The 23,534-nt window shown below is 39.7% G+C and overlaps 7 protein-coding genes across 7 annotated transcripts in view; 3 read left to right on the top strand and 4 right to left on the bottom strand.

Annotated features, from left to right (window-relative positions):
• Positions 1–23,534, bottom strand: part of LOC144630109 (nuclear pore complex protein Nup160-like) — a 60,768-nt gene that overhangs the window by 2,037 nt on the left and 35,197 nt on the right. Inside the window, exons 33-34 of the mRNA XM_078488397.1 lie at positions 1,213–1,251; positions 159–233 (exon numbers count right to left, since the gene is read on the bottom strand). Of these exons, the coding sequence (XP_078344523.1) occupies positions 159–233; positions 1,213–1,251 (114 nt within the window). The remainder of the gene's footprint in view (positions 1–158; positions 234–1,212; positions 1,252–23,534) is intronic.
• On the top strand, positions 2,628–3,591 carry LOC144630118 (histamine H2 receptor-like). The gene has a single exon (XM_078488406.1). It carries the CDS (start codon positions 2,628–2,630, stop codon positions 3,537–3,539), a length of 912 nt encoding a protein of 303 aa, XP_078344532.1. The 3' UTR covers positions 3,540–3,591.
• Positions 4,765–5,676, top strand: LOC144630119 (beta-2 adrenergic receptor-like). Its single transcript, XM_078488407.1, has one exon. The coding sequence runs from the start codon at positions 4,765–4,767 to the stop codon at positions 5,674–5,676; it is 912 nt and encodes a 303-aa protein (XP_078344533.1).
• On the top strand, positions 6,653–7,567 carry LOC144630114 (histamine H2 receptor-like). Its single transcript, XM_078488403.1, has one exon. The coding sequence runs from the start codon at positions 6,653–6,655 to the stop codon at positions 7,565–7,567; it is 915 nt and encodes a 304-aa protein (XP_078344529.1).
• LOC144630120 (melanocyte-stimulating hormone receptor-like) lies at positions 11,428–12,333 on the bottom strand. The gene has a single exon (XM_078488408.1). The coding sequence runs from the start codon at positions 12,331–12,333 to the stop codon at positions 11,428–11,430; it is 906 nt and encodes a 301-aa protein (XP_078344534.1).
• Positions 13,342–15,212, bottom strand: LOC144630115 (histamine H2 receptor-like). Its single transcript, XM_078488404.1, has 2 exons — positions 14,059–15,212; positions 13,342–13,623 (listed from the first exon to the last, which is right to left on the bottom strand). Exon 1 carries the CDS (start codon positions 15,114–15,116, stop codon positions 14,205–14,207), a length of 912 nt encoding a protein of 303 aa, XP_078344530.1. The 5' UTR covers positions 15,117–15,212; the 3' UTR covers positions 13,342–13,623; positions 14,059–14,204.
• Positions 20,228–21,341, bottom strand: LOC144630116 (growth hormone secretagogue receptor type 1-like). Its single transcript, XM_078488405.1, has one exon. It carries the CDS (start codon positions 21,189–21,191, stop codon positions 20,280–20,282), a length of 912 nt encoding a protein of 303 aa, XP_078344531.1. The 5' UTR covers positions 21,192–21,341; the 3' UTR covers positions 20,228–20,279.

Below are 23,534 nucleotides of genomic sequence, written 5' to 3'. Positions count from 1 at the left end.
CAGGATAAAGACAAAATCAAGGAAATGAATTCTCTAGAAGCCTCTCTCCCTTCATAGACTCCACTCTTTTTTCCACTCAAGATACTCGACGAGAATTCGACCAGAAAGTTTTAGAACGGGACTGAAAGAGTCTAGTCGAAGATTGAGAGAAGCAGTACCTTTTGTATCCGGAGACCTGGGCCTCACCAAGGTCGTTAGATAGGATCCAGTCCCACGCGTCCTCTTCAGCTCTTCTGTGATAATGGAGGAGGAAATAAAAGAAAACTTAAATCAAGCGACGTTTTAGTAGACCAAGCGCGCGTGCAAAACATATTTCATGGCTTATTAGTAACCATATATTAATTCATTTTTGCACCACAAAATTTTCCTTTAAAATTGCATATATTGAAAAAAAGCCTAATTGTTTTGGCCACACAAATATTTGTTATGATGTGAATCACGTGACCGTTACTAAATCATCAGATAAGATAATAGGGGGAATTGTCCATTTAGTGAGTTCGAGTTTGAATTCGAGTTTAGCGTTCTAGTTCAAATAAAACGACCTAAAAAAGATCCATTTCATTAGATGCCTAAGGTCAGTGGTATATAGAGCAAGATTTCCCTTTATTTATGAATGCTTCCTCAGGCTGTTGTTGTATGTCATCTACCAGACACCCACGATGTGCGCGTATCAAGAGAAGTGGCTCAACTTCGATAACAATAGGCTTTGTTTTACGACATAAAAATGACCCTATATGGCCATTTTTTAACAATGGCGGTAACAACTTCTAAATACACGCGGAAGTTTTTGAAAGTTTTATTACCATACAAGCGGGAGATTTCATCGATCGGAAAGGATAAACAAATTTTACCCAGGGGAGGTGGTACTTGTATAGTTTGTTCGGTGCAAATAGTTACTCTCGGGTGGCTGGTAGGGCAAATGTTGTAATCAAAAGTAAACAAATTTTACCCAGGGGAGGTGGTACTTGTATATTTTGTTCGGTGAAAATAGTTACTCTCGGGTGGCTGGTAGGGCAAATGTTGTAATCAAAAGTAAAAGCTACCAAGTGGCTGTTCAAAGCTTTGGTTCGCATTCACAAGTATTCATAAGGAGTTAGTGCGATTTCATTTTCAAAGCTTTAGTTTGCGTCTTCACAACAAATAAAAAGTCACCCACTATGTGCGCCGAATCGAGTTAGCGTAAGACTATCATGAATAAGTTTCTTTACTTACCTTGTTAATCCAGTTCCCTGATGAGATAATTTGACACACCTACAACACAGAGAACATTTTATATCAGCAGGTTATACCGTGAAACAGCTCCGACACTAAACCTGGGCTGGCTTATTTTTGTTCAAAAGGCTTTTTTAGTGGGCTTATTATCGGAAAGGAATTTTCGTTTGAATAACAGAAAGGCTTATATTTGAAAGGGTCTTATAGTCAAAAAACATTAGGGGCACATAAGAACATTGTATGGCAAAGCCCTCGCTCTAACAAAACGATATGAAATGCAACGCAAAACAATTTCTACAATTATCAAATAAACATCAAGTCCGTTAAATATTTAAATATCAAAAAATTCAAAACAACCACTACTGTTAAGGGGGGCTTGAAAACCAAATAAAAGAAACCTGCTACTATATAGCACCTTCCATTGCATTCAAAAGCAATGTATAATACGTAAAGTGTAAAGATAATGATTAATTATATCAACAAGAGTGAATTACCAGGATTTCTCTCGCTGAGAAAAATCATATCTTTTCACTGTCAAAGAAGTGATATCTTTCACATGCAAAGATATCGATTTCGACACGTTTGCTAAGGAGTTTGCCAAGTTTCAATGCTGAATGAGCCAAAGTTTATCGATATTAAGTCGAAAAATCTTCGGATCTTCCTCGACAATCTTCGGACATCTGAAATTTTTCGGAAAACCTCGGAAATATTCGGAAATATTTTTAAGACTTTCGGACAACATTTAAAAAAATCCTCGGAAATCTTTGGAAAATGGTCGGAAATCTTCGGAAAATCTTCAAAAACCTCGATATTAGTTGGTTTATACAATAAACAAAATAATACATGGTTGCGTGGAGATATGAAATATATCTTCGAGTGTTCAAATCTATTTATATTAATACATAAACAATCACCAAAAACAATAAATCAGTTTGTTTTCAGCTGTCTTTTTACATTCGCTTTCCCTTCATCCATCAGCAGGGCGCTTGATGAATAAAGGGAAGCAATGCAATTATGTGTTATCATTGAAAAATGTAAGGTAATTTCAAATTAAAAAGGCGCAGTTAATTACCACAAATTTAATCAAACACCCAACGACTTATATTTACATTATAAGACCATTCTTCTTATAATCTTAATCTCTCCACAAAACCAGTTTCGCTTCCTAGCAAAAAGATGATAGGGTTATGAACACCATTCAAAGAAACACCAGCGGAAAAGTTTAGATTTACAGTTTGTTTTAGAAAATGCACTGAACCGAAATGTTTTTTTGAAGAGGTACTGTCTGCACCTCTATTTTATCAGTATTGTCGTTATATCCATTTCGCTGGAACGAAAAGGGCAAGTATTTAGTGCACTTTGTTGCTGTAAAACAAAGATTTGATGACAGTAAGAGTTCAGATTTAACGTCGACGATGAACAATACCGACAAACACAACAACGGATCAGCAAAACATCCTTCAGGAAATGCAGAGCACTATACGCCTGGAACTATTATCATCATAAACTGTGTTCTTAATGCTCCACTGATGCTCATATCCATTCTGGGCAACGCTTTGGTATTGGCCGCCATAATAAGAACTCCTTCTATTCGCTCAACTTCAATGATTATGCTCTGCAGTCTCGCTGTTTCAGACCTTCTTGTTGGTCTCATTGCTCAACCTATTTATATTGCTTATGAAGTTACGAACAAAACATTATTAAAAAATCTAGCGATAAAAATAGGCTATCCCGTTTGCACAGCCTCTATCTTGACAGTAACAGCCATTACTGTGGATCGATTTCTGGCTCTTTACTATCACATGAGATATACTACTTTAATTACTAAATCCCGCGTTAAATATACTTTGGTAATTATATGGTTGATTAGCATCCTTGTTCCAGGCTTCGACTTTTGGAATACGCATGTACATAGCATTCTTGTAGGCCTTGTTATTATTGCTTGTGTTATAATTTCCACATTTTGTTACATCAGAATTTATCTCATTGTTCGTCGGCATCAGTTACAAATCCACGCTCAACAACAGGCAGTGCAAAGTTCCAATTCTGAAAATTACTTAAACATGGCGCGATTGAAAAGAAGTGCAATGAGCACTTTCGTGTTCTACATTGTTTTGATTTTTTGTTATTTTCCGATGTATGTTCTACTGACTCTCCATGGAATCTCTGAGGAGGACTGGCAAACAGAATGGAGTTTTGCTACCACTGCAGTATTCATGAACTCGTCCATCAATCCATTTTTGTATTGCTGGCGTCTTCGCGAGCTTCGAAAAGCAGTTGTAAAGACAGCAAGGCAGATGTTATGTAAACAAACAGAAGAAAACTAGACAATATTCTTTTGAATAAAACGAAATGTTAAAAGAACACAGCGAGGCAACAGTCTCCGTTTGTTTCTCCATTTTCAGTCAGTTATATAGCTCAAGATCATTTGCTGGTCTAAATTTGTGAAGAAATGGAAATAAAAAAGGAAATATACATTTCATTTGCAAGAGGTCCACTGCAAACACGGCGCGCATAAATGTGAGAATATGGCCGAGAGGGGGTTTATGGCTGTGAGAATACGGCATGCGAGTGTTTGTGGGTATAAGAACACGTCGCACAAGTGTTTATGGATGTGAAAACACAGCACGCGACTGTTTATGGATGTGAGGACATTGCACGCGAGTGTTTATTGGTGTTAAAACACGGCATGCGAGTGTATCTGGGGTGAAAGAACAAGGCACGCGAGTGTTTATGGGTGCGACAACACGGCACGCGAGTGTTTGTGGGTGTGAGCACACGGCATGCGAGCGTTTGTGTGTGAAAACAGGGCACAAGAGTTCTTATGGGTGCAAAAACATGGCACGCGAGCGTTTATGGGTTTGAGAACACGGCACGCGAGTGTTTGTGTGTGAGAACATGGCACACGAAAGTTTTAAGGCAGTCAGAAAATGACAAATAAATGAGAAACTGATTTTTCACGTCATATATGAAAAAATCTCGTCCCAAACTATTGTTAACTGTAGTCCTTACCGCTGCGTTTACAAGTGTAAAGATTAATGTTGTTTTCATGTTCAAACAATTAGAACAAGCTTCATTTTGAGTTGCGTTACAGCTGTTTTTCGTTAACATCAGCGTGCTTTATAAATAAGGAAAGTAATGAAAGGCTGCATTATCATTGAATGGTATAAGGTAATTTCCATCTGAAAAACCGCTGTAAACTAAAAAAAAAAAGTTAAATCAATCTGCCTTGGAGTTATATTTACATTGTAAAACCAATTCTTATCATGTCTATCTCGTCACAAGGCGGTCTCGCTTTTTTGGAAAGAAAATTGAATTGTTTATGAACACAATTCATACTTCAAAAACGTCAGCAGGAAAAGTTAATTTAAAATCAAAGCGTTTTTAAAGAAAGGCACTTAAGTGTGTTGCTTTCTTAGTGTTGGCGTCTTCTCCACTCTTTAGTCGGTGTTGTTATATGTTTTTCGCCGAAAAGGAAAATTATTTCGTTAACTTTTTGCTGTAAAACAGTAATCTGACAACACAAAAAGTTTATCAGATTCGACGTTGACGATGAATAATACCGACAAACACAACGATGGATCGGCAAACCATCATTCAGACAATGAAAACAACTCTACTCCTGGAACTATTGTCATCATAAACTGTGATCTTAATGCTCCACTGATGCTCATATCCATTCTGGGCAACGCTTTGGTATTGGCCGCCATAATAAGAACTCCTTCCATTCGCTCAACGACAATGATTATGCTCTGCAGTCTTGCTGTTTCAGACCTTCTTGTTGGCTTCCTTGCTCAACCGATTTATATTGCAAGACAACTTACGAAAGACCATTTCGTGTACCATGTTTGGGTGATAATAGGTCCCTCATTAATTATAGTTTCTCTCTCAACAATAACAGCCATCACTGTGGATCGATTTCTGGCTCTTCACTATCACATGAGATACGCTACTTTAGTAACTGAATCCCGAGCTAAATATACTTTGGTAATTATATGGTTGGCTAGCTTTTTAATAGCAGGTTTTGACTTTTGGAATACGCATGTACATAGCGTTCTTGTAGGCGTTGTTACCATCATTTGCCTTATAATTTCCACATTTTCTTTCAGCAGAATTTATCTCATTGTTCGTCGGCATCAGTTACAAATTCACGCTCAACAACAGGCAGTGCAAAGTTCCAATGCTGAAAATAACTCAAACATGGCACGATTGAAAAGAAGTGCAATCAATACTTTCGTGTTTTACATTGTTTTGATTTTTTGTTATTTAACTGTGTATGTTTTATTGACTCTCCATGGAATCTCTGAGAGGAACTGGCAAACAGAATGGGACTTAACTCACATTACAGTATTTATGAACTCGTCCATCAACCCATTTTTGTATTGCTGGCGACTTCGCGACCTTCGAACGGCAGTTGTAAAGGCAGCAAGGCAGATGTTATGTAAACGAACAGAACAAAACTAGACACTTTCTGCTTTATGAACGAAAACAAATATAAACAAAATAGAGCAAGACAGCAACAATGTTCGTTTTTTGTTCCCAGTTGTAAGCAAGTTTTGTCGCCTGCGTTGCAGACGGACTTAACACCGGGGTTTAGTTAGTCTAGTGTGCAAAGCAGGCGATTAGTTTTGTAGCTGAAGTTTTCAGCTCTATATTTATGGAGAGTTGCAAATATCATAAATATGAATGACAAAGGCAGAATCGATGTGCACTGAAATGTTTCTTTGTGTGACGAGGGATTGACATTCGTAAAGAAGTTCATGTAAGAGATAACGTGCTCCTTTTTATTTTTATTTTGAAAATTTTAGCTGTCACCAAATAAAAGCCTGCCACAATAGAGTATTTTCCATTGTATTACATTACAAGCGCTGTATACTATGTAAAGTGTTAAGATTATGCTTATTCTTTTGCTATTGATTATGCTATATGAATGTTTAATTTGACTTCGTTTCCAGCTGTTGATTTCTATGTATGTTTTTCCTCCCGGCCATCAGCAGGGTATTTGGTGAATAAGGGAAGCAATACAAAGATGTTTTATAATTAAACAATGTAAGGTAATTTCCATCTTAAAGGGCCCAGTGAAGTACAAGAATTTTAATCAAAAGCCCTTTGAGTTATCTTGACATTGTAAGACCAATTATTATAAAGTTAATTTCGCCTTAACCCAGTGACGCTCTTTTTTAGAAAAAGATGAAAAGGTTATGAACACAATTCACGAAAAACAATATAAAAAACGCAAGCAGGAGAAGTAAATTAAAAATAACAGTTTGTTTTAGAAAGTGCACTGTAGTGTGTTGTTTCCACAGTATTGGCGTCCTCGCCACTATTTAATCAGTGTTGTTATATGCTTTTCGCTGACACGAAAAGGAAACTTAATTGGTCGACTGTTTTGGCTGTAAAAAAAGGATTTGACGAGGCTAAGAAACTAAAGTCAACGTTGATGATGAACAGTACCGAAAGGCACAAAAACGGATCGGCAGACCACCATTCAGGAAATGAAGACAACTCTTCTCCTGGAACTATTGCCATCACAAACTGTGTTCTTAATGCTCCACTGATGCTCATATCCATTCTGGGCAACGCTTTGGTATTGGCCGCCATAATAAGAACTCCTTCCATTCGCTCAACTTCAATGATTATGCTCTGCAGTCTGACTGTCTCAGACATTCTTGTTGGTCTCATTGCTCAACCTATTTATATTGCTCTTCAACTTACGGAAGACCGTTTTCTTTACAACGTTTGGCTGATAATTGGGCCTTCTTTATGTTTACTATCCCTGATGACAATAACAGCCATCACTGTGGATCGATTTCTGGCTCTTCACTATCACATGAGATATGCTACTTTAGTGACTGAATCCCGTGTTAAATTTACTTTAGTAATTATATGGTTAATGTGCTTGCTTTCATCCGGACTCTTTTTTTGGAATGAGCGTGAACATAGCTTTTTTGCAGGCAGTGTTAATATCATTAGCCTAATAATTTCCACATTTTCTTACATCAAAAGTTATCTCATTGTTCGTCGGCATCAGTTACAAATTCACAATCAACACCAGGCAGTGCAGAGTTCCAATGCTGAGAATAACTTAAACATGGTGCGTTTGAAAAGAAGTGCAATGAACACTTTCGTGTTTTACATAGCTTTAATTTTATGTTATTTTCCAATGTATGTTTTAATGACTCTCTATGGAATCTCTGACAAGGGCTGGAAACCAGAATGGGACTTTGCTCTCACTGTAGTATTCATGAACTCGTCCATCAATCCATTTTTGTATTGCTGGCGTCTTCGCGATCTTCAAATGGCAGTTATAAAGACAGCAAGGCAGATGTCATGTAAACAAACAGAGGAAAACTAAAGTCTCTTCTTTGTGATTTAAAAAGAAATCTAAACAGAACAGAGAGTTATTTTTGTCAATTTATCCATTGTCAGTTAGTTTTATAGCTCATGTTTTAACAAGGTTTTAAGGTTTTAACAATTCTTCATGAAGCATCCCTTAAGACGCTCACTTAGGAAAAAAGGTGTTTTTCCTATATCTTATTTCAGAATTCGTCTGAACGAATTCGAAAATTAGAACCAAATAAAACAACCTGCACCTATAGAAGTTTCAATGGGTAACTTCGAAGGAGTGGTAGACTGGGGCGGAGAGGGTCCCCGCGGCAGGCGAGAACACGGCAGGCGAGTGTTTATGGGTGGAAGAAGACCGCACACAAGTGTTTATCCGTGTAAAAACATGGCACGCGAGTGTTTATGGGTGTGAAAACACGGCACGCGAGTGTTTATGGGTGTGAAAACATGGCACGCGAGTGTTTCTAGGTGTGAGAATACCGCACGTGAGTGTTTATGGGTGTGAGAACATGGGATGCAAGTGTTTATGGGTGTGACAACACCGCACGCGATTTTTTTATCGGTGTGAGAACACGGCACGCAACTGGTTATCGGTGTGAGAACACGGCACGCAAGTGTTTATGGGTGTGAGAACACCGCACGCAAGTGTTTATGGGTGTGAGAACATGGTACGCAAGTGTTTATGCGTGTGAGAACACCGCACGCAAGTGTTTATGGGTGTGAGAACACGGTACGCAAGTGTTTATGGGTGTGAGAACACGGCACGCAAGTGTTTATGGGTGTGAGAACACGGTACGCAACTGGTTATCGGTGTGAGAACACGGCATGCAAGTGTTTATGGGTGTGAGAACACCGCACGCAAGTGTTAATGGGTGTGAGAACACGGTACGCAAGTGTTTATGGGTGTGAGAACACCGCACGCAAGTGTTTATGGGTGTGAAACACGGCACTTAACTGTTTATGGGTGTGAGAACACTGCACTTAACTGTTTATGGGTGTGAGAACACTGCACGCAACTGTTTATGGGTGTGAGAACACGGCACGCAACTGTTTATGGGTGTGAGAACACGGCACGCAACTGTTTATGGGTGTGAGAACACGGTACGCAAGTGTTTATGGGTGTGAGAACACGGCACGCAAGTGTTTATGGGTGTGAGAACACGGCACGCGAGTGTTTATGGGTGTGAGAACACGGCACGCAACTGTTTATGGGTGTGAGAACACTGCACGCAACTGTTTATGGGCGTGAGAACACGGCACGCAAGTGTTTATGGGTGTGAGAACACGGTACGCAAGTGTTAATGGGTGTGAGAACACGGTACGCAAGTGTTTATGGGTGTGAGAACACTGCACGCAACTGTTTATGGGCGTGAGAACACGGTACGCAAGTGTTAATGGGTGTGAGAACACGGTACGCGAGTGTTTATGGGTGTGAGAACACGGCACGCGAGTGTTAATGGGTGTGAGAACACGGCACGTGAGTGTTAATGGGTGTGAGAACACAGTACGCGAGTGTTTATGGGTGTGAGAACACGGCACGCAAGTGTTTATGGGTGTGAGAACACGGTACGCAAGTGTTAATGGGTGTGAGAACACGGCACGCAAGTGTTTATGGGTGTGAGAACACGGCACGCAAGTGTTTATGGGTGTGAGAACACCGCACGCAACTGTTTATTGGTGTGAGAACACGGCACGCAAGTGTTTATGGGTGTGAGAACACGGCACGCAAGTGTTTATGGGTGTGAGAACACGGTATGCAAGTGTTAATGGGTGTGAGAACACGGTACGCAAGTGTTTATGGGTGTGAGAACACGGCACGCAAGTGTTTATGGGTGTGAGAACACGGTACGCAAGTGTTTATGGGTGTGAGAACACGGTACGCAAGTGTTTATGGGTGTGAGAACACGGTACGCAAGTGTTTATGGGTGTGAGAACACGGCACGCAACTGTTTATGGGTGTGAGAACACGGCACGCAAGTGTTTATGGGTGTGAGAACAAGGCACGCAAGTGTTTATGGGTGTGAGAACACGGCACGCAAGTGTTTATGGGTGTGAGAACACGGTACGCAAGTGTTTATGGGTGTGAGAACACCGCACGCAACTGTTTATGGGTGTGAGAATACGGCACGCAAGTGTTTATGGGTGTGAGAACACGGCACGCAAGTGTTTATGGGTGTGAGAACACGGTACGCAAGTGTTAATGGGTGTGAGAACACGGTACGCAAGTGTTTATGGGTGTGAGAACACGGCACGCAAGTGTTTATGGGTGTGAGAACACGGTACGCAAGTGTTTATGGGTGTGAGAACACGGTACGCAAGTGTTTATGGGTGTGAAAACACGGCACGCAACTGTTTATGGGTGTGAGAACACGGCACGCAAGTGTTTATGGGTGTGAGAACAAGGCACGCAAGTGTTTATGGGTGTGAGAACACGGCACGCAAGTGTTTATGGGTGTGAGAACACGGTACGCAAGTGTTTATGGGTGTGAGAACACCGCACGCAACTGTTTATGGGTGTGAGAACACGGCACGCAAGTGTTTATGGGTGTGAGAACACGGCACGCAAGTGTTTATGGGTGTGAGAACACGGTACGCAAGTGTTAATGGGTGTGAGAACACGGTACGCAAGTGTTTATGGGTGTGAGAACACGGCACGCAAGTGTTTATGGGTGTGAGAACACGGTACGCAAGTGTTTATGGGTGTGAGAACACGGTACGCAAGTGTTTATGGGTGTGAAAACACGGCACGCAACTGTTTATGGGTGTGAGAACACGGCACGCAACTGTTTATGGGTGTGAGAACACGGCACGCAAGTGTTTATGGGTGTGAGAACACGGCACGCAAGTGTTTATGGGTGTGAGAACACGGTACGCAAGTGTTAATGGGTGTGAGAACACGGTACGCAAGTGGTTATGGGCGTGAGAACACGGCACGCAAGTGTTTATGGGTGTGAGAACACGGTACGCAAGTGTTTATGGGTGTGAGAACACGGCACGCAACTGTTTATGGGTGTGAGAACAAGGCACGCAAGTGTTTATGGGTGTGAGAACACGGCACGCAAGTGTTTATGGGTGTGAGAACACGGTACGCAAGTGTTTATGGGTGTGAGAACACCGCACGCAACTGTTTATGGGTGTGAGAACACGGCACGCAAGTGTTTATGGGTGTGAGAACACGGCACGCAAGTGTTTATGGGTGTGAGAACACGGCACGCAAGTGTTTATGGGTGTGAGAACACCGCACGCAACTGTTTATGGGTGTGAGAACATGGTACGCAAGTGTTGATGGGTGTGAGAACACGGCACGCAAGTGTTTATGGGTGTGAGAACACCGCACGCAACTGTTTATGGGTGTGAGAACACGGCACGCAAGTGTTTATGGGTGTGAGAACACTGCACGCAACTGTTTATGGGTGTGAGAACACTGCACGGCACGCGAGATTTTATGGGTGAGAACACGGTACGCAAGTGTTTATGGGTTTGAGAACACGGCACGCGATTTTTTATCGGTGTGAGAACACGGCATGGCACGTGAGTGTTTATGGGTGTGAGAACACGGCACGCGAGTGTTTATGGGTGTGAGGACACGGCACAATGTATTGTAGACAAACTTAAAAAAAGAAGAAAAACGGCACGTTGTTAGTTACGAAAGTTTTCCCATGTTCATGATGTTTATTCAACACACCGAGAAAAATATCAGTGCACCTTTATGTAGCATCGCGAGGTTGTGTAAATATCGCTTTGCAGTTCTTGTTTAGTTGTAACTTCTCCAACATGTGCTATAAAACTGGCTTACAACTGAAAAAGGAAAAAATACTGCCTCACTGTATTGTTTATAATTTTTTTTGTTCACAAAGAAAGTTTCTAGTTTTACTCAGTTTGTTTACGTAACATCTGCCTTGCTGTCTTCACAACTGCCGTTCGAAGCTCTCGAAGACGCCAGCAATACAAAAATGGATTGATGGACGAGTTACTCAAAACTAAAGTAATAGCAAGTTCCCATTCTGGTTGCCAGATCTTCTTAGAGATTCCATGAAGGGTCAATGAAACGTACATTGGAAAGTAACATATCATCAAAGCTATGTAGAACATGAAAGTGCTTATTGCACTTTTCTTCAGTCGTGTTATATTTAAGTTGTTTTCAGTATTGGAATTTTGCCCTGCCTGTTGTTGAGCGTGGATCTGTGACTGATGCCGACGAACAATGAGATAAATTCGAATATAAGAAAATAAGGAAATTATAAGACAAATGACAGTGCCAACGCCTAATAGGAAGCTATCTACATGCGGACTCCAAAAGTGAAAACTTGATTGGAGAAGGGTTATCAACCATATAATTACTAAAGTATATTTAACACGGGATTTAGTCACTAAAGTAGCATATCTCATGTGATAGTGAAGAGCCAGAAATCGATCCACAGTGATGGCTGTTATTGTTAATAGAGAGACTCCACATAGATAAGGCCCAATCATTCTAAAAACAAGTTGTACGAAACGGTCTTGCGTAATTTGAACAGCAATGTAAATCGGTTGAGCAATGAGACCAACAAGAAGGTCTGAAACAGCGAGACTGCAGAGCATAAGCAATGAAGTTGAGCGAATGGTAGGAGTTCTTATTATGGCAGCCAATACCAAGGCGTTGCCCAGAATGGATATGAGCATCAGTGGAGCATTAAGAACACAGTTTATGATGATAATAGTTCCAGGACTAGAGTAGTCTTCATTTCCTGAATGATGGTCTGCCGATTCGTTGCTGTGTTTGTCGGTATTATTCATGATTTACGTTAACTGCATGAATTTGAACTCGTAGCGTTGTCAAAGTTTTCGTTTTTACGCCAAAATCTTTTTGATTCTGCCGAACGAATATAACAAGGGTGACCCCACTGTGAAGACGCCCAACATCGTGAAAAGAACGCAGTTCAGTGCATTTTCTAAAAACATCTGGCATTTCTTATTTAACTCGTTATTTTGACGCTTTTTGTGAAATGTGTTCTTAACTTATTCATTTTTTCCAAAACAAGGGAACATGTTTTTTTTCAAGGTTGGCATGCAATTAGAATTGGTCTTAATATAACTCGGCAAGCGTTTACTAATCTTCTGGTAATTAACTGCGGCTCTTTAGAGTGAGATTGCCTTACATTATTCAGTGAAAACACTGCCATTCATTGCTTTACCATTAAGCACCCTTTTGATAGATTAAAAAAACCAAACTGGATTCATCTTCAAGGTAATTAAATAGATGCTTAAAACAATACCGTTGGAAAGGGTGTTCTTTGAACCATGGATACACTCTATTTTTTCTATAAGTATGGATGTTTAGAAACAAAGTAAAAGATTTCAAGGAAAGTGTGTAGGGCATATATAAACAAATTCTCTAAACAAGCACAATAGGAAATATATGGGGACCAGTAATGAGAATTAATATCTTTGCAAATTTGTAGCTGAACTCTTAAAGGGACTATGTCACGGATTTAACCAGATTTAATAATTGTGTCGCAGGAAACCTTAAAATAATAGTCCATTTTTATTAAACAATTGCTATATAAGAGCACTGTTAACGAGCATCTTTGGCTGCGGATAGCTTGGATGGAAACGGATTGCAACTTGAAAAAGTTGGGCTACCGTTTTAACTTATCAAAATATCGATATTTATAGCCGTAGGTTGATTTATATCCGCAAACTAAGGTTATATCGTTTTTTATATGTTCAAAGATAATGTTTATGGAGTTGGAAATGCAATAACGGTGCTAACTTCGATTAGAAATCCACAAATAGTGGCCAGGCCTTGCTTAAACGTACTGTACTAGTCATGAAAATTGTTAAAAGGTGGTTTGGCTACGGATGGATAGGACAGTAGTGGCCTAAAACTTGAAAAAGTCTGGCCGACATTTTCAAGTTTGACAGTGTTACTTGGAAGAAAATCACTAAAAAACCATTGATAACGTTTATTTACACCTTGGAGAATAAAATTTATGACTTTGTCTTCTTGTTCAAAGGTTATGTTGTTGATCACTGAGTGCACCCTTATAATTCTAGCATAGTTTGCACAAAAACTTACAAAGTACACTGTTCATCATCATCATCATCATCATCATCATCATCATCATCATCATCATCATCATCATCATCATCATCACTTTGTTTACCCTCGGATTTGAAGAGTAGCTTATGTAGCTAATATCTCCGAGTATTTCACAGTAAGCACAGTACAACGGGCAAAGACCAGACCACAACACCGGGAACTCCATGCCCTACTCTTTACGATAAGTGTGTGGGTTCTTTTACGTCCCCTGCTGACCATAACACTGAAGATGCAGGAGACGGGGCCTACGGTTTATCGTCCTTATCCGAGAAGACTAGAATATCTAACCATTTGCAGATGTCATTGCAAAGGCAGCATATTCTCCTCAGTTATTTTAAGACCCTGAGTGTTGGTCCGGTCTGGGACTCGAACCCGAGACCTCCCGCACTGTAGTCCGTCGCTCTACCAACTGAGCTAACCGGTTCTGGTTTGTTTACAGTTCTTTTTTTTTAATATGTTACCTCTCAAACGCTTAACATGAGCCTTAAACTAAATGACAACTGAGAAGAAGAAAAGAAATATATAGCGTTCTGTTTATAGTTCTTCTCGTTCAGAAAGAAGATATCTAGTTTTCTTCCGTTTGTCTACATAATATCTGCTTTGCTACCTTTACAACTGCCGGTCGAAGCTCGCGAAGACGCAGGCAATACAAAAATGGATTGATGGACGAGTTCATAAATGCTACTGTATGAGCAAATTCCCATTCTGGTTGCCAGTCCTTGCCAAAGATTCCATAGTGAGTCATTATAACATATATTGGCAAGTAACATAAAATTAAAGCTATGTAGAACATGAAAGTGTTTATTGCACTTCTTTTTAATCGTGCCATGTTTAAGTTATTTTCAGCATTGGAACTCTGCACTGCCTGTTGTTGAGCGTGAATTTGTAACTGGTGCCGACGAACGATGACATAAATTCTGATGTAAGAAAATGTGGAAATTATAGGACAAAAAATAGTTACAACGCCTGAAAGAAAGCTATGTACACGCATATCCCAAAAAACGAGTCCTGATGCAATTAAGGTTACCAACCATATAATTACCAAAGTATATTTAACACGGGATTTAGTCACTAAAGTAGCATATCTTATGAGATAGTGAAAAGCCAGATATCGATCCACAGTGATGGCTGTTATTGTCATCAGGGAAACTATACATAATGAAGGCCCAATCATCAGCCAAACGTTGTGAATGAAACGGTCTTCCGTAAGTTGAAGAGCAATATAAAAGGGTTGAGTAATGAGACCAACAAGAAGGTCTGAAACAGCGAGGCTGCAGAGCATAATCATTGAAGTTGAGCGAATGGAAGGAGTTCTTATTATGGCGGCCAATACCAAAGCGTTGCCCAGAATGGATACGAGCATCAGTGGAGAATTAAGAACACAGTTTATGATGATTATAGTTCCAGGAGTATAGTGCCCTTCATTCCCTGAATGATGGTCTGCCGATCCGTTGTTGTGTTTGTCGGTATTATTCATGATCAAAGTTTAACTGCATGAATTTGAACTCGCAGCGTTGTCAAAGTTCTCGTTCAGTATTTAAACCGTGATATCACCAGTCGAATGCCCAGCAACGTGAAATAACACAGTTTAGTGCAGTTTCTAAAACCATCTGGCGATTCTTAGTTAACTCTTTATTTTGACTTTCTTTGTGAAATGTTTTCATTACCTATCCATTTTACCGACAAAGCGACCCCGGTTTTTGGCAAATTAGAGTTGGCCTTAATTAGAACTGAACTTCAATAGTTGGACCTGAATAGAACTGGACAATTGTTTGATTAAGGTTCTGGTAATTAAATGCGGCTCTTTAGAGGGAGATTGCCTTACATTTCTATGATAATACGGCCATTCATTCTCTACTTTACAAACAAGCACCCTACTGATGGATTGACAAAAAAAAACATCTGTGGGTCAATGTCACTTTGGAAAGTGCAAAAAACCACAGCTCTAAAGAAACTGAAATTGAAGTTAATACTGATTGTTGTGTCTGAATGGGAATCTTTAGTGACAATATTTGCCTCATAAGCATAAGCGCTTCACTTTCTGATCGAGCTATAAAAATATCAATTCTGAATATTGAAAGTACATGGTACGATTAACTTTCGCTATAAATTTGAGCCCGATGTATTAAATACTTCAAGTATACTTTTTCTGTAACGCAGGTTTGAGACTCGATATTTTACAAATAATGTATGGGCTCATTAGCGCTTTTGCCACCCAGAAATTTTTGTAGTTTTTGAACGTTTATATCTCCTTGAATATTACACGCAAATAACCTAACTTTTCGTCGATTATTAAGTTTCACAAGCTCATTCAATATCTGGAGTCAGTTTTTATATAGCATGATGCCTTCTCTACGCAAAGTCGTATCCTAATGAGGCAAAATGTAAACAATAACATCAGTAAAGATCGCCCTGTAATAGAAAGCTTGGCTCAACTCAAATCTTTTTTCTAAGTATTGGACTTGAGGACGCTTCTCCACTTATTTTCACTCAATCCAAGTCACTATTCCACTTATCATTTATCCACATTTATCATTTCGACATATTGAGCTTTACAGCTATGGTTGGACATGAGTCACTCATAAGAACCTAGTTTATGACCACGCTCACAACGAGTCTCCCGTAGCTCATGGGTTGGAGCGTCCGACCGGCATCTGGAAGGTCATGGGTTCGACTCCCGTTGGGGGGCTCAAAAAAATCTTTTTTTCTGAGTATTCGACTCGAGAAGGCTTCTTCACTTATTTTTAGCTAGGCTCTTATTTGCGACAAAACAGCGATATAAAGGCAAGGTCTCGGAAATGTACAAAACACTTCACTTTGATGTTTCACGCCACAAGTGTGAATAATACAACAAGAAGTTCATAATTCTATAATTATGAACTTCTGACACAACTTAATAAAATAGCAGTAACATAGAAACAGAAGCGTAACAACATAAGGAGAAAACTGGTCTATTATGAAACTGCTGGAGCGATCTGTGGTTAAAACAGTCTAAAAATATAAAACGACACTAAATTTTCGATCGCCTTCTGCGGTCTTCTTCAGAAAATGATTAGCCTGCGAGCAGGCTCACGTTGGGGCACGCGCGAATATGCCTTGGGGCACACGCGAGTGGCGAGCGCAGCGATAAGGCGGGGAGTGGCGCCGCTCTCGTGTACCTCTCGTGCGTGCCCCAAGGTGAGCCTGCTCGCAGGCTAGAAAATGATGGATTTTTTGGAAGGTTCGCAGAATTCTTATAAGCTACATCGACGTTATTGTTCGTTGCCCCCCTGGGGAGCAACTAGGGTTTACGCATCGCCAGTTGCTCCCCAGGGGGGGCAACGAACAATAACGTCGATGTAGCTTATTAGAATTCTGCGAACCTTGCAAAAATCCATCATTCTCTGAAGAAGACCGCAGAAGGCGATCGAAAATTCAGAGTGTCGTTTTATATTTTTAGATCTGTTTTAAATATTTTTATATTTAAACTGATCTATTATGTCCATGTTGATAAATCGTAATGTCGTTAGTGTGAACCAGGTGCAAGCATAAATTTCAACTTTGCATGTTTGCAGACAGTTTTTCTCTATATTTTTCTTTTCTAGGCTAATATGGAACGTAAATTAGTTATTTTTCCAATCCATCTTCAGGTGCCCGATGAATGTTTTAAAAATAAAGTAAATGATTTCAAAGGAAAGTGTATGGGACATTATAATCAAATTCTCGAAACTAGCACTATAGGAAATTCAGGGCTCGAAAAATCCGCTAGCCCGACTCCCGGGGCTAGCGAAAATTTTCGTTTGGCTAGTGAATAATGTACTTTGCTAGCCCAGTGGGCTAGCAAGCCACTTAAAAGCCAAGTTGTTGAATGGACTGGCAAGATCTGGATTAAAATTTATATTAAGAAAAGATGTTGTTATGAAATTAATTTCATCAAAAGTCTGTCAGAAGTATTGTTATCTATTACCACCAGTATGCCACGAAGGAGTCAAAAGCGGGTTTAAAACACGGCGAGTACGCGATTTGAAGAGAATATTCGCAACTTTTTTTCTGGCATTCTATGTGGACGGGAGAATTCTGGGAACCACTTTGGTCTTTGGGTCGCTAGGACGTGGGATGTTACGAATGCATGTCGCTTTGTTTCTTTCAATGAGCCTCTTGAACTGTGGCTTCACACATGAAAAGAAAGGAGATGGTGTTGCTCAAGATCAGCATAAGCATAGTGCCGATGGGCCAGCTGCTGCAGATGAAGTTCAGACCAAAAACAAGAAATACATGTATGTCGCAGCGAAAACGGTTGTTTCTTTCAAACAAAATGGCCGTTGGTGGTGTATGTCGAGGAAAAGGGTGTAGTTTTTTGCCAAACTAAAAAATATCCATCTTTAGCGGACAAATCCAGCCCTTTGTTTAGTGGCACTTCAAATGTTTGCGTTGATCTGTTGAAGAGTTTTTTTTTGTGCCGGTGTACTTAAGCATAAGACTGGCTTTTTATACGTAACAAAATTAATGTGTACTGGGCTAGAGCTCTCAAGCTCTGGGCTAGTAAAGTAGCAATACCAGCTAGCCCACGGCTAGAATGGCTTCAGAAAAATTTTCGAGCCCTGTGAAATGTATGGAGACTACTAATGAGAATTTATATCTTGATACAACTTTCTGCACATTAGTAGCTTAACCCTTTAAAACATCCAAGACTTGACCAATTTTCGTTTTCTGGGTTTACAAAACAGTATACCATTCTCACTCATTAATTATGCCGCTCATTGTCCGGCGTGGAAAGATATGGGAAAAGATTGTGGCCGAGGCAATGAGCGACTGGGTGAGAAAGCACTATAGCTGTGTATTACGTCGCCCAAGGGGAGATGGGAGGGTCGAAAATTCGCCCGGACTTCCCGGCTTGCGTATCTCTTTCGAAATGCCCCGAAACTAAGCCAAGGGGTCTTTAAATACGTCGATTGTGCACGTGGTGATTAAGCATTACCTAACGCATCTATCTATAAACAAATGGGGTTATGTAATCCACGCACTTCTGAATTTCGCGTCATAATTATGAATGAGAATAGCTGAATTATCATTTGAAGCGATGATGTCTCGCTTGATGCCATCCGGCGAGAGGACGGGGTCTTTCAGTCAGTTGCGCGCGATCAACCGATGAGCGAATGGAAAGAAAGCGTTACCCAGAATGGATATGAGCCTCAGTGGAGCATTAAGAACACAGTTTATGATGACAACAGTTCCAGGAGTAGAGTTGACTTCATTTCCTGAATGATATTCTGCCGATAGGTTTTTGTTTTTGACGGTACTGTTCATCATCAACAAGAAATCTGAACTTTCAGCGTTTTCAATAGTTCAAATAGTTTTTACAGCAAAAAGGGAACAAATAAATTTCATTTTCGTCCCAGCGAAAGGAATATGCCGTATTTATTCAATTAAACGCCTCCCTCAAATAAACGCCGCCCTCAGATAAACGCCGCATTTTAGGGCAGAGAACTCCGCGTCGTGATGCGGCGTTTATTCGAATAATAGGCTCAACAAGCAAATAAGTAATAATCAAGTTTGAGCAAGCCTAAAAAAATATTTTTTTCCTTGATTGTAACAATGTTTTAAGATATTGAAAATGACTTTTCAGACAAGCACTAAAATATGTTTCGTTTTATAAAAGTCAAATGTTCACTTACAATACTATTGTTTGCAAGAAATAAAGTGAATTTTAAATAAACGCCGCCCTCGTATAAACGCCACCTTCGAATAAACGCCGCACTCGAATCACGAAAAATTTATTAAACGCCACGGCGTTTAATCGAATAAATACGGTACGTCAAAACTGATTTAAGAATGGCGAACACGCAAATACCGTGAAAGCGACTAAGCTAGTACATTTTCTAAATTTTCTGAAGCAGAGTGTGTTTCTTAATAAACTTTTCGTGATGCCGTTTTTGATCTTTTCTTTTATGAATTGTGTTCATAACTTATTTATCTTTTTTGCTAAAAGGCGGCACCGGTTTGGGGCGAGATTAAAATTAAAGGAATCTTTCTTACAATCTTACAATAGAATGCATAGGGTGTTTGCTTAATTTTCTGGTAATTTAGGTGGCATTTTTGGATGGAAATTACTTTACATTATTCAATGATAGTACATCCTTTCATTGCTTGCGTTACTCATCGATCACCCTGGTGATGGCCAAGAGGAAAAAACATTCATCTTTGAGTCAATATTCGCTCAGAGTGTACACAGGCAGCTGTAATCAAACTGAAATTTAACATTAATAAAAGCGTAAGCATAATCTTTACACTTTGCGTAGTTTTCGTCTCTTGTAAAGCCAATGGAAGGTATACTATAATTATAGTGGCAGGTTTTTTTTATTTGGTTTTCATTTAAATCTGATGCACTACACTACACTAAATAAAGAAATAACAAAGCACATGTTCTCTCTCACTTGAAGTTTAATCACAATTATGATTCCTCCAATACACGGAAAAAATTAAGCGCACCTCCATTCCGCCTGTTTTATTAATATTTCGTTTTATTTTCAACTCTCTATAAATAAATAGCTAACGACCTTGTTTTAAACGTTACTGATAACCAAGGAAAAAAACAACAAATGCTGTTGCTGTTTTGCTGTATTCTGAATACAATTCATTTAGTTCAGAAAGAAGATAGTGTCTAGTTTTCTTCTGTTTGTTTACATAACATCTGCCTTGCTGTCTTTACAACTGCCGTTCGAAGCTCACGAATACGCCAGCAATACAAAAATGGATTGATGGACGAGTTACTAAATACCAAAGTGGTAGCAAATAGCCGCCAATCTGTATACCAGATCTTCCCAGAGATTCCTTCGCGAGTCAATATAAAATACATTGGAAAATAGCAGATAATCAAAGCTATATAGAACACAAAAGTGTTCATTGCACTTCTTTTTAATCTCACCGAGTTATTTTCAGCATTGGAACTTTGCACGGCCCGTTGTTGAGCGCGCATTTGTAACTGATGCCGACGAACAACGAGATAAATTCTGATGTAAGAAAATGTGGAAATTATAAGACAAATGATAATAAGAACGCCTAATATTAAGTGTTGGATTCCCGTATTCAGAAAATGAAAACCCGATACAAGGAAGCTAAATAGCCATATCGTCACTAAAGTATATTTAACGCGGGATTCAGTCACTAAAGTAGCATATCGCATGTGATAGTGAAGAGCCAGAAATCGATCCACAGTGATGGCTGTTATTGTCAAGAGAGAAACTACAATTAGGGAATCGCCTCCGATCGACCAAACGCGGGTGAGGAAACGGTCTTCCGTAAGGTCTTTAGCAATATAAAGTGGTTGAGCCAGAAATCCAACAAGAAGGTCTGAGACAGCGAGACTGCAGAGCATAATCATTGATGTCGTGCGAATTGAAGGTGTTCTGATAATGGCGGCCAATACCAAAGCGTTGCCCAGAATGGATATGAGCATCAGTGGAGCATTAAGAACACAGTTTATGATGACAATAGTTTCAAGAGTAGGGTTGTCTTCATTTTCTGAATGATGGTCTGCCGATCCGTTGTTGTATTTGTCGGTACTGTTCATCATAAACGTTGAATCTCAACTCTTAGCGTTGCCAAATCGTTGTTTTGCAGCAAAAAAATTGGACTAAATAATGTTCCTTTTCTTTCTAGCGAAACGGATACAAAGGCAAACGTGAATTAATTGTAGAGAAGTCGTGAACTCAGTTCGGTACACTTTCTAAATCCTTACAGACTGTATTTGTGTTTTTAGTGAATTTCATTTATAACGAATCATCTTTTTGCGTAAAAGTGACACATGGTAGTTTATTGATTGACATTACACTCCTTCTTATAAAAGCGTGAACACTAAAAAATATGTCTGGAATGTTTGTGTTTAGCCAATCACACGCGAGAACTTCAGACCGCAGAAACCACAAACAGCAAATGGGTTTCCATCGGTCACGGAGCAACTTTAGTTCTTATTTTGTTTCAGGATACACGCTCTGTCTTTGAAGAATTTAAAGAACTGCTATTCTTTCGTATCGTCGGCCACATCCAGAACATGGTTTCAGGGATTTTTGAAAGGAAAAAAAGGACGGTTTCTCTAGCGACGTTATACGACATGGTTCAGTGCATGCAGTATGTTGTAGACACGTCTAGACATAAGATGTAAACCCGATAAACCGAATATAAAATACAAAATTGTGGAGTTTTCGTTACTGATTGTAAATCTTTTCGGTAGAACAAGGGATTCGATTTATTTCGGCAAACGATTTCAACCCTTAGGCAATCAGAGGTTCCGTGATCGCAAGACTGCAAACTGCAAAGGCTCCAGAGGAAAATTATTCAAAATGTTGGCGTGATTGGTGCAAAGTAAACAGTAAACACCTCAATCGCTCAATCGTTTGATTTTCGCTTTTCCTTCCCGCTATCGTTTCGCTGTTATCGAAGAAACAAACCTTCCTTCTAACAGTGTTTAGGTCTGCTACAATAGTTGGGGTGAGATAAAAACCGGAAAATGCAAGCTTACCTCAGTACAAATTGTAACTTGCCATCAGGCGAACGGTAACTGCAGATACGAATTCGTTACAATTTTTGAAAGTTGGCGGCAACTGGGGCAAATCGTAGCGTCGGGCGCATCGGTTTTTCAATTTTTTCTATAAAAAAATCACTCAAACCTATTCTTCAGTAGGGCAGTGAATGTTCTCAAAAAGGAAGGAATTACAATTGGTATTTACTTGTAAATTGGAGCGAAACGAGAACCGAATATTGTTCCGTGACCGATGGAAACCCATTCGTTGTTTGTGGTTTCTGCGGTCTGAAGTTCTCGCATGTGATTGGTTAAAAGACAAAGAACATTCCAGACATATTTTAAGTGTTCACGCTTTACACCGCTTCTTATTAAAGCGTGAACACTTAAAATATGTCTGGAATGTTCTTTGTCTTTTAACCAATCACATGCGAGAACTTCAGACCGCAGAAACCACAAACAACGAATGGGTTTCCATCGGTCACGGAACAATATTCGGTTCTCGTTTCGCTCCAATTTACAAGTAAATACCAATTGTAATTCCTTCCTTTTTGAGAACATTCACTGCCCTACTGAAGAATAGGTTTGAGTGATTTTTTTATAGAAAAAATTGAAAAACCGATGCGCCCGACGCTACGATTTGCCCCAGTTGCCGCCAACTTTCAAAAATTGTAACGAATTCGTATCTGCAGTTACCGTTCGCCTGATGGCAAGTTACAATTTGTACTGAGGTAAGCTTGCATTTTCCGGTTTTTATCTCACCCCAACTATTGTAGCAGACCTAAACACTGTTAGAAGGAAGGTTTGTTTCTTCGATAACAGCGAAACGATAGCGGGAAGGAAAAGCGAAAATCAAACGATTGAGCGATTGAGGTGTTTACTGTTTACTTTGCACCAATCACGCCAACATTTTGAATAATTTTCCTCTGGAGCCTTTGCAGTTTGCAGTCTTGCGATCACGGAACCTCTGATTGCCTAAGGGTTGAAATCGTTTGCCGAAATAAATCGAATCCCTTGTTCTACCGAAAAGATTTACAATCAGTAACGAAAACTCCACAATTTTGTATTTTATATTCGGTTTATCGGGTTTACATCTTATGTCTAGACGTGTCTACAACATACTGCATGCACTGAACCATGTCGTATAACGTCGCTAGAGAAACCGTCCTTTTTTTCCTTTCAAAAATCCCTGAAACCATGTTCTGGATGTGGCCGACGATACGAAAGAATAGCAGTTCTTTAAATTCTTCAAAGACAGAGCGTGTATCCTGAAACAAAATAAGAACTAAAGTTGCTCCGTGACCGATGGAAACCCATTTGCTGTTTGTGGTTTCTGCGGTCTGAAGTTCTCGCGTGTGATTGGCTAAACACAAACATTCCAGACATATTTTTTAGTGT

Source organism: Oculina patagonica, chromosome 11, assembly GCF_052425735.1.
Source record: "Oculina patagonica isolate OP01 chromosome 11, crgOcupat, whole genome shotgun sequence".
NCBI lineage: Eukaryota > Metazoa > Cnidaria > Anthozoa > Scleractinia > Oculinidae > Oculina > Oculina patagonica.
This window is presented reverse-complemented; position numbering and strand designations above follow the sequence as displayed.